An 11,319-nucleotide genomic window follows, 5' to 3' on the forward strand; every position below is an offset into this window, starting at 1 on the left:
AACATTATAGTTAAATGACTCCATGTTTGTAAATTAAGTTTTTTTAAATTTATTTATTTATTTATTTTATAAATTATCTAACAGAATATTGATCCAATTTCTCCTGCAAGATCAATTTCTAGCTGTTATCTCCATCTGGCATTGTAGTTGGTAAGGACTGGATTAGAATCATAGCCCTCTGAAGGAATAAGTTAGAATTCATCTTAATAGAATGCCAGTACAGTATGATGGAATCATAATATTTAATCTAAAACCTCAGTTGGCTTGCAATCAGTAGTGCACCGTGATGGATGGTGTTTTCTTTAGTTGTTCCTGGCTTCTTAAAAGACTGGCAACCTCCATTCCTTTTGATTCACTGTATGAAAGACATCCATCAAAAGGAAAATAAGACAAATTGTTGTCTTGTCTACAGCATCGCAGGAGGAGGTCCCAAGAAGGATGATGGCGAAAAGAAGGAGGATGGTCTAAACCTCTTTTCAATTGCCTCTGGTCATCTGTACGAGCGCTTTCTGCGGTACGAACTCCTCTCATTTCTCAGAACCTCTCATGGGTTACGCTCCATGACCTAAAAGTGATCTTCTTTTCAGCCTTGATCCTCTGAGTTCTTCCTCTCCTTCCGCCTCTATTTCAGGATCATGATGCTGTCCGTCTTTCGCCACACCAAAACGCCTGTCAAGTTCTGGTTTCTCAAGAATTACCTCTCCCCTTCCTTTAAGGTACCACTGTGGCTTACATTTCGCTTTATTTGAACGCCTCATCACATTTACTAGCTAAAGCGTGGTACAGTGAACCACTGCTATATGCAGGGGATAGGGACTGAGCCCTGCCGCAAATAGCAAAAATCTGTGAATAATTGGCACCCCCCTAAAATTAGTTTTCAATGGCCTGTAGATGCTACAAGGTGGCGGCAAAGCACAAACAGAGAGGATCATAGACATCAGCATCAACACCATGAGTCTAGCATGTACGCAATCATGAACCCATGTTACATTCATGACTGTATTCAGTGGTTCAATTATTCAACACGTACTAACCACCTTCACGAGGCTCATCAATAGTATTAGCTAGCATACTAGCCTGAAGAAAAACGCTAGCACAAACGCGTGACATCACACACAGACAAACAAATGTGTGCACTCGCACTTTACACAAATGGTATTAAACCATTGAACCTTTTGGCATTTACACACAATAATAAATGTTAGGGAACACAGGCAAAATTGTAATGGCAAAGTAGAATACACTGGCTAGTAGCAGCTGCATTGGGAGAGAACTAGAAACATACTTTTAATATCCCTATCACCATGCATGAGGTGCATTCAAGGACTGCCAACCAGACATGACATTTCGATTTACTGATTTATTTACTTATTTTTTCCATTTCCACTGCACACCATCAGTTAATTAAACCTAACAACGGCAACACCAACATTCCCCCAGATGGGGCCAAAATAATACTTTCATTGCTGTGGCACATAAACAGCCAGTACCCCAGTATAAATAGACCCTGCTGAAGTATCTGTGATTTGGTTCAGGGCACGCAGCTCGTCATTCCATTGATAGTTCTGGTGGATGCATGCTACTTGTTTCTTTGCCTCCACCTCACTTTGGATAACGCATTCCTCTCTAACAAAATTCCTTTTGATGTCCTCATTCCTTTTGATGTTTTCTACCTTCAGTAACAAAACACAACAAAGCGGCTACAATTGCACTTTGTATTTCATCATCTGTAAACAAACACATGCATTCTCAAATAGCTTCACATCGCTTGCTTCTGTCTACTGATGACTATTGCACACTGACAAAACTTGAAATAGGAATTCCAAGACAGTGGGCCATTATCTCCGTTGTTTCAGAGGCATGAACTGTTTGTTCCTGTTTTTTTCTTCTTCCACAGTGTCAATTAGTTTTCTTTTCAAGAGAATACAACTAGGGATGCAGCTATCGAATATTTTTAGAATTGAGTATTCCACCGATCAGCCTATCGATTAATAGAGTAATGTGATCAAAACTGATTTTGCATTATTAAACAACAATACAAACACATAATGCGCTAACAAATGTGCATGTGAGGTGAAGGTATAATTGTTGTCCACTTTAAGTCGCCATCATGTTCTACACTGTAGTATCTTTGACTTGGAGTGGTCTCGGCGAGTGCGAGTGGAGTTGGCTGTTGTTAGCTCCGGTTAGCAGCTGGCTCTTAACTAGCAAACCGTTAGCGAGTGTGCTTGTTAAGTGACTGGGTGCCAGTTTTTTTTAAGTCTATCATTTTGACAATGGTGCCCTTTTTTGGCTTGAGCACCTGCACCCAAACATGTCTGTGCACATCTATTAATTATACACAACATTGGTGCTCTACCACCATCGATGTGAACTGTTGATACTAAGCAGCCTGGATCCATTCTTTTATGTCTTTTGTGACTCTTTAGGAGACCATCTCCCACATGGCAGAGGCATACGGCTTCCAGTATGAGTTGGTGCAGTACAAGTGGCCACGCTGGCTCCACCAGCAGACAGAGAAGCAGCGTATCATTTGGGGCTACAAGATCCTCTTCCTGGATGTCCTCTTCCCACTGGCTGTGGACAAGATCATCTTTGTGGACGCCGACCAGGTCAGGATGGAAACCAACCCCAAAGATTGTGACAATGGACCAGTGAGAGTCTTGTGAGTTCCCGTCTCATTCTCCTCGCAGATTGTTCGAGCTGATCTGAAGGAGTTGCGAGATCTGGACCTGGAGGGCGCTCCTTACGGCTACACGCCTTTTTGTGACAGCCGCACAGAGATGGACGGCTATCGCTTTTGGAAAAGTGGCTACTGGGCGTCACATCTGGGACAAAGGAAGTACCACATCAGGTATACTTTGATACAACCAATTATCATCAAAGAAAGTGAAAGTGTTTTTTTTCAAACAATCCTTATGTGTCGTGGATCATCCTGTATCGTCCTTTCATGTGTATATGCCAAGACAATCGCAAATTGAAAATAGCACAGAAATCTTGAAATTTCAACTTCTTTCTAAAAAAAAAAAAAAAATGTAATGAATTTTCTGTCTTCTAAAAATTATTTTTTTTTCCTCCTAAAATGTTTTCTTAAGAATACTGTTGAAAATGGCTTTCAAAAAAAGAGATTTTTATTCTCATAATTTATATTTATTACTCTGATTTTATATACGTAAGATTACAACTTTTACTTGAAGAAATTTCCAACCTTTTCACTTAGATGACAACTTTTTCTCTTGTAAGTTTAAAAAATGATTCTATTCTCTCCTCTTTCTTCCTCAAAGTAAACCTTTTTTTATATATATAAAATTGCAACATTTTTTTGGGGTGAGCAAGTATTTTGGTAACAATTGATATTAGCAAAAAGTACACAAGTCAGCAAATTGTGAGTGACGTTGCTGGAAAGGTATTATTGCAATGTTGTATGTTAATTATTGTGTATCATAGTAGCTTTAGAATTGCACCGAATCGTACATATATATATATATATATATATATATATATATATATATATATATATATATATATCTTTCGTATTATTATAGTGCCTACCACTTCCCGAATGTGTCCATGTGTTTTTTGTTTATTTATTTTTATTTATCTTTTTAGATTAACTCCTCAGAGTCATTTTATGGCTTTTATGAAGTGCTTTTTATGGGACTTTTAGGAGGAGATTTCTCACACCTGCCTCGTGTCCTCTCTCGCGCCGTATCTCATCCGCAGCGCGCTCTACGTGGTCGATTTGAAGAAGTTCCGCAAGATAGCGGCCGGCGACAGACTGCGAGGACAGTACCAAGCCCTGAGCCAGGACCCCAACAGTCTGTCAAACCTTGACCAGGTAAAAATGATATCAGAATCAGAATCAGAATCATCTTTATTTGCCAAGTATGTCCAAAACACACAAGGAATTTGTCTCCGGTAGTTGGAGCCGCTCTAGTACAACAAACAGTCAATTTACAGAACACTTTGGGGACATAAAGACATTGACAAAAAACAATTGTGCAAAAAGATGCAGAGTCCTCTAGCACTTAGAGCAGTTCGAACGACTAATATTGCAATAGTCCGGTGCAATGAGCATTGTGCAAAGGGCGCTGAGACTTCAAGGAGTGTATGCGGTTTAAAGTGACGAGTAGTGCGATCATCTGGGACAATGTCGGTTGTGCAAATGTTACAGATACTCCTCAATCAGTGTGCAAATGGAGCAGATGCTACTCTGGCATGAGTGGCCAGTATATGCAAATAGTGCAGCATGGCGAGACAACTACAGTGAGTGCACAAGTAATAAATAATTGGCCCCACAGAAATGTGACAACGAACTCAAGTCAAGTCGCTGGACACAATATTGGGGACAACTGAGATCCAGTATTACGGCTGCAGTGCATTATTGATTTAACATTGGGCCTATTTTGGTTGTAAGATGTAATACATTGCAAATTACAAGCACCATAATGTACATATTTGTCAAACGGACTCAAACTCTGGACAACACCTGTCCATATAGAGAAAGTTAGAGTAAGCGTGTCATTAACAGTATTTTATTAAAGTAATTTAATTGCAATCAAGTAATTTAGCTGGCACGGTGTACGACTGGTTAGCACATCAGCCTCACAGTTCTGGGGACCGGGGTTCAAATCCCGGCCCCGCCTGTGTGGAGTTTGCATGTTCTCCCTGTGCCTGGGTGGGCTTTCTACGGGCACTGCGGTTTCCTCCCACATCCCCAAAACATCCGTGGTAGGTTAATTGGGAGCTCTAAGTTGCCCGTAGGTATGATTGTGAGCGCGAATGATTGTTTGTTTATATGTGCCCTGCGATTGGCTGGCGACCGGTTCAGGGTGTATCCCGCCTCCCGCCCGAAGATAGCTGGGATAGACTCCAGCACGTCCGCGACTCTAGTGAGGAGAAACTTATGTCAGTGGCCAATCCTTGAATGCTGGTCATTCAGTCATTGGTGTTTTAAGTTTTGTCTAAAATGCTAGAGAATAATTTGAGTTGGGACGGACGGACGGGCTCCAGCACGCCCGCAACCCTTGTGAGGATAAGCTGTACAGAAAATGGATGGATACAGTATACAGTACACAAGTATATAAGTAAATATGTTTTTAATCCTCATATATTGTGGTTTTCATACATTTAGGATTACAAATTCTTTCTCCCAAAATCAGTTTTATACTTTTACACACATTCATACAAAAAAAAGTAACATTTTCTCGTAAGGTTACGACTTTTTTTTCCCCACAAAAAGCATCGGATTATATTCTTGTAAGACTACAACTTTAAAAAAAATAAGATTACTTCACCCCCTCCACCCAAAAAAAGCAACATTTTGTCTACTTTAAGTTAATACCTTTGTGACAGTGTCACTCACTAACTAAGCATCACTAGCTTTGTAAAAGTCACATTTGTATTACAGCGCTTCTATTGGATCTCATTCAACTGTGTACGTGATGTAGCTAAACTTGTCCTCCTACGGTGCTGGTTGTAGGACCTTCCCAACAACATGATCCACCAGGTGGCCATCAAGTCTCTCCCTCAGGAGTGGCTGTGGTGTGAGACGTGGTGTAACGACGCCTCCAAAGCGGCCGCCAAGACCATCGACCTGGTAAACTTCGCATTTCTGATGGGGGGAAACAAATTAGCAGTACGCTTCTTAAATGATTCCAAATGACAGACGGCTGATAATTTGACCACATTTGTATGCCGATTAGAGAAATATGAGCCACGAGAACTGGCATGGGCTAGCTCCATTTTCGTCATCTTTAGGTTAAGTGCATAAATGAATGGAGAAAAGGCATATTAGATGAATACTGGTCTAAATACATCGTTCATTTTCATTCCCCTGTAAAATGACCTAAATTGAGTTAGCCCACTCTAGTTCTCAGTGGCTCATATGAAAGTGGAAATTCTGTCAGATGCATATTTTGTGAGGGACTTTTGAAGCAGCTATTAAGAGTCCAAAAGGAGCAACCGTGTATTCTTAGACGTGGTTGCTATGTGGTTGCGGCGCAGTGCAATAACCCCAAGACCAAAGAACCCAAACTGACGGCGGCGGTGAGGATCGTACCAGAGTGGGTCGGTTACGACAATGAAATCAAGCAGCTGCTCAAGGGAATCCGTCAACGGGAAGACGACGCCACGTCAAAACGGACACCGTCGCAACGTAATGACGGTGCGCACATCATTAGCGCTTCAAATCCGTTCTTTCAACTTTCCCATCGCTTTGCTTCGATAAAAGAATATGATACAAATTTTCCTGGAAAAAAAACAAAATGTAATACTTCTTAGATTAGATTACAACTTTAAAAACATTGCATTTTTTTGTCTCGCAAGATTGACTTTTTAGTAAAACCGAATCTTATTTTATACCAACCTTTTTCTTGAAATGTTTTGTTTTATTTTACACTCATTAAATAGGATCTTATGTACATAAGATCACAGCTTTTTTCCCCCAGAAGAATTATCATTATTTATACCTTCAAGATATTTAACAAAGAACTAATTATTTATTGACAGATTGCCATTTTTTATTTAAAAAATATAAATAAAATATATTTTTGAAAAACTTTAACTCATAAAAACATGACTTTGTTTGGTAAAACATTTGATTTTGTTCTTGTAAAAAGTCAATTTAAAAAAACAATCTCACGAGATTGCAAAATTTTTCCAGAAAAAAAGAGATGATGATTCTTTTAAACTTTTCTCTTTTTTTCTTTGGCGAAAGAAAATGACAACTTTTTTTCAGAATTCTTTTCCTTATAATTATTGAGATTTTATTTCATAACATTTTGATTTATTTCTCTAAATATTATGTTTTTATTCTTATAAAGTAGGATTTGAAACAAACAAAACCAAAACAAATCCTACTTTTACTTCCAAAACGTGCTGTTTTCTTTCACAGGCCACAAGCGTGATGAACTTTAGCAAGAGGATCAAGTGAGGACGCCTGAAGTCAGACGATGACACGCACACTCTGGATTATATTTGGAATCTTTGCCACGTGTGCTTCAGCAGTCAATTCGCACCAGCCGCGCCTGACGGCTGAAGTGTTAAAATTACCAAGAGGGACGTCGCTACTGGCACACTTGGAACCGTGAAGGAGAGTGAATGGAAGGGAGATCAGGTTTGTGTTGGGATACATTGCACTGAAATCCTGTCTTATTATTTGACATTGTTAAAAAATAGTTTTTCAAATGTTGGAAGCGCCCACAGAAGAACGAGCAGCTGCCATTAATCACCAATGATCACGTCCATTAGCCTGACCATCGTAGCAGTCACAATTTGAATGAGAACCACTGCAAGAAAAAAAGTCGTCAAGTTATGACTGTAATGTTGTAAAATACATATTTTTGGAGTAAATGTCAAAATTCCCGTGCGAACCGAAAGTGAGGTTATTTGACTTCACTGGTACCATACAGAGCTTGTAGCTCCGGCTCGCAAGTCAAAGCAAAAAATATATATATACATTTTGTATAGAAATCATGTCATGTTAAAAACCATCTGGTCAGATGATTGAACAAAGCCAACAGAGAGGTGAAAAGACAACTTCATTCTCCTAAAATGACCCATTTCCAAAGGTATTATTATGGTAAATATGAAAACAACAGAATATACGAGAACAATGTCTTCTTATGACTGAAAAATGATTTGTCTTGTCGTGTTGACATTTTTTTTTCTGTAATTGGAATTCCTAAAATGTAAAAATCCTTTTAAAAAGATTTTTTTCTCCTGTAAAGTGACTGAATCCCGGCAAATTTACAACGTTATGCTTAATGATTCCGCATTTTGTTTCCCCTGTAATGCTCCCAAGATGATAATTTACCACAAGAATACTCCGACTCACCCCGCTTTTATATTCAACACCAAATAATCATTTTGTATAAGCTGTTGCCTAGCAACAGCACCTGGACATTAAAGGTCTTTCAAATTTAGGCATATGCCAAAAAGGGTTCACCCCCTCATGAATAGCAACTCCCTTTCCCAGGACAACAGCAATATTATGAATCAAGGTTTTCATGTCAAGTGCATCCTTTTTCTTCAGCGTTGTCCAGTTCATTTTGTATTTTTGTATGAAGAGTAGCCGTAAATGTTAATCGAGCCAGATCAGTACAATTGCAGTGAAATCTGTGCAAAACTAGCCCGTGTAGCAGGCTGAGCTAATCTCAAATAGGAAAATGAAAACGGGACTAGACTGTGTTACTGGTTTATCATCTTTCAGTGTCTGTTCATGATTTTTAACTTATCACTTTGCATCTTAGTTGAAATGTCGCACCTTCCAAAAATAACGGCCGAAGTAATTTTTCGGTTTAAAAAAAACAAATGAACGGAAACGCTGTCAATCTGTTCCAGCATCCCAAAAAGATCCAACAAAAATGTTTGTAATGAGAAATTGATCAGGAAATTAAAACCGTTTTTGCCATGTTTTACTGGACATTGTGGTGCACCTGCCTTGGCCACCAGGATGCAGTATAATACATACAGCCACAATTGAAGTTTCCCATCTAAGTAACTCAGTAAGCTGCAGTGATGTCAGCCATTTTTCACAGAGGATAAAGAATATATGCTTGTGAGTATTGTCATTATGTTTACCTGTTTTTCAGTGTTTGAGTTCAAACATCTGTTGCTAAACGGGTTAGAACATCACGACGCGGACATTCATTAGCCTGTCTGTGACGTTAGCTATACCTTAAATAAGTCTGCTAAGCTAAGTGGCTGTTTTGGAATTCTGTTTTATGTTTAGTTTAGACATAAACACTAACTGGGATTGACATCTTGTCATAAAATGACTGACATTCTTTTAGGAATGTGATTATATTCAGTATTCTGCTCTCAGGAATGAAAGGTGTGCTGCAGCTTGGCCAAAGAGTCTTGAATGAAACCCAAACGTGGTCCACGTTTCACCGTGTCGCGTCGCCTTTTTACGTTATGTCATTCAAGTGTGGATGAAAATAAATGGAACATTTGAACAAAATGAATGAGTGGTAAGTACATCTAATATACATAAATAAGCTCTTTATTTACAGGTCAAGACACATTCCAGTCATATAAAAATAGTAGTGTACAGCACGTACAAAATGATTTTCCTGAATGGATGTGCATCAGAAGAGAAAACTTACTTTAGAATGAACCCTTTTGCTCCCGGTAGGTAAAAAGCTCCTTTTTGTTTGCATGGCAACATGTCGTATTCAAAATGGAGTTTGCACGTCAACAAACTGCTTTAATTAAGACGTGGGCCGGCATTCTCCCTTTTTAAAAAAAAAAAAAAAAAAGGAAATGATGAAGTCTGAGCATCAATGTTCCTTAGTTGAAGTTAAATTTGAAGTTGAAGGGCCCCGATCCGAACGGGTTGAAGCCACCCTGGAAGTGATGATGGCCGCCACCGCCCCCGTGGTGACCCTGCTGGCTCTCTGGGTCCAGGGGGTCTACGCCCTGGTCAAACTTGGTTCTCTTCTCTAGAGGACGACATGGACGGAAACACATCAATATCAATACTGTCTACAAGAGGGATACAAGATTACTATAACCGGGGTTTCTACACATTTCAAAATTCCACACTTTTTCATACCAGATCCCAATTTCCAGATTTCTCTGTAAAAAAAATTCAAATAATTTGTGACATTTGAGTGGCTCATTAGGATTCTTAATATTCCATGATGGCGGCACGGTGGACGATTGCCTCACAGTTCTGAGGACTGGGGTTCAATCCCCGGCCCCGCCTGTGTGGCGGTTGCATGTTCTCCCCCGTGCCTGCGTGGGTTTTCTCCGGGCACTCCGGTTTCCTCCCACATCCCCAAAAACATGCATGGTAGGTTAATTGAAGACCGTCTCTTCATTTTTCCCTCAATTCATCAGCAGCGTCCCTGTCATCACTAAATAAAGAAAATGATTGAATCACTCCTTGTTTGAAATTCTCTAATTTCTGTCCTCAGAGTACTTCACATTGATCACAAAATCTGACTTCCATTGCTGTTTCCTTGTATAATTAACAGCTTAGGGTGCTGTGGATTCATTTGGAACAACGCACATTTTTCTTTTTTTTGGACGAACTACCTGAGACATCTGAAGGGTGTACATTATCAGCCGATAGTAATAATAATAACAATGTACACTGATGGAATTTTCAGAGCCACACGGACATTGCAGCTGTGCTTCCAAGAGTTAAAAAAAAATAAATAATAATAATTTATATATATTTTAAGATATTCATAAATAGAGCTGTTGTAACAGCCTTGGAAACATGACTTTTATAGTTTCCATTTTCCATACTTTTCCAGACCTGGAAATTTATGAAATCAAATTCAATACTTCTCCATACTTGCGTAGGAACCCTGTGTAATATCGATGTCAAAATGTTGCCCCGATTGGCCATTTTCCAGGGCTTTCGATTGGCTAAAATGGGGTCCGTTTTTTTGGGGTCATTCTTACCTGGGTCGGTTAGGACCTCCTTGGCCTGAGCGATGTCTATGAACCTCTTCTCTGCATTCTTCTTTTCTTCCGGATCCTGGAAATTGTCCGGGTGCCACTGTTGCGCCAGCTTTCGATACGCTTTGATGATCTCCTTCTTCTGGGCCGTCCTGTTGTGGAACACGATGATAGAAATTATGTCACCAAATAGACGTGAGGAATTCATTAAATATGTTCAGTGCGCTTGCGTACCTTTTCACTCCCAAGATCTTGTAGTAGTCTCTCTTCTGAGACTGCTTGAGGAGGCGCTGGGCTTTTTCCAGACCTTCTTTGATCTGACGGTCGCTGTCGCTGTGTTGGGACGCACTTTCGTAATCCTTAACAGCTGCAACACAGGAGAGAAATAAGATTCCGTCACATTCATTCTCAGCCGAAAGAAAATTGACAACGTCCAATCAAAATGTAGACCTTCTTTGCTTTCAAGTTTGAAGTCGTTTGAGCGGTTACCAGATTATTATTTTTTTGTACATTGAAAGTAACGCACTTTGGTTCTACGGGTGGCACTATAAAGGTTAATACCTCTGGTTGTGGGAGTTACACAAATTGTATTTTTTTTATTTATTTATTGAAATTATTTTTAATTTTCGCATTTAAGTCAACGGCTCCGACTGAACGTTACAACAGATCATAGAAATATATTTGTTACGTTTATCCCTTTTATTTAGTTAACATCTATTCCTGCGCAAAACGGTAAAACATTTCAGGTTTAGGCTCCTCGTTAATAATAATATAATATAGTTTTAAAATTAGGTTCTATTTTATTCAATTTGTTGGCCATAAAATAATTTAATATTTTTTAAATAAAATAAAAATATATATATATTTTTTTTCACTTTTTACATTCAAGTAAACACCTGTGTT

General features: G+C 39.1%; 2 protein-coding genes across 10 annotated transcripts in view; one reads left to right on the top strand and one right to left on the bottom strand.

The window, feature by feature from the left end:
- Positions 1–9,221, top strand: part of uggt2 (UDP-glucose glycoprotein glucosyltransferase 2) — a 47,980-nt gene extending 38,759 nt beyond the window's left edge. For 6 of the 9 annotated variants that reach the window (XM_061693035.1, XM_061693037.1, XM_061693038.1 and 3 more), the window contains 8 exons: positions 413–514; positions 632–716; positions 2,430–2,612; positions 2,694–2,854; positions 3,724–3,838; positions 5,483–5,599; positions 6,007–6,166; positions 6,896–9,221. In XM_061693035.1, the coding sequence (XP_061549019.1) occupies positions 413–514; positions 632–716; positions 2,430–2,612; positions 2,694–2,854; positions 3,724–3,838; positions 5,483–5,599; positions 6,007–6,166; positions 6,896–6,918 (946 nt within the window). In that variant the 3' untranslated portion in view covers positions 6,919–9,221. Of the gene's footprint in view, positions 1–412; positions 515–587; positions 717–2,429; positions 2,613–2,693; positions 2,855–3,667; positions 3,839–5,482; positions 5,600–6,006; positions 6,167–6,895 lie in introns of those variants that run through there. The other 3 variants (XM_061693036.1, XM_061693039.1, XM_061693043.1) reach the window with 3 other exon arrangements.
- dnajc3a (DnaJ (Hsp40) homolog, subfamily C, member 3a) overlaps positions 8,987–11,319 on the bottom strand; it is a 15,195-nt gene continuing 12,862 nt past the window's right edge. Inside the window, exons 10-12 of the mRNA XM_061693045.1 lie at positions 10,651–10,783; positions 10,420–10,568; positions 8,987–9,446 (exon numbers count right to left, since the gene is read on the bottom strand). Of these exons, the coding sequence (XP_061549029.1) occupies positions 9,295–9,446; positions 10,420–10,568; positions 10,651–10,783 (434 nt within the window). The 3' untranslated portion in view covers positions 8,987–9,294. The remainder of the gene's footprint in view (positions 9,447–10,419; positions 10,569–10,650; positions 10,784–11,319) is intronic.

The sequence above is a fragment of the Phycodurus eques genome, chromosome 12, assembly GCF_024500275.1.
Source record: "Phycodurus eques isolate BA_2022a chromosome 12, UOR_Pequ_1.1, whole genome shotgun sequence".
NCBI lineage: Eukaryota > Metazoa > Chordata > Actinopteri > Syngnathiformes > Syngnathidae > Phycodurus > Phycodurus eques.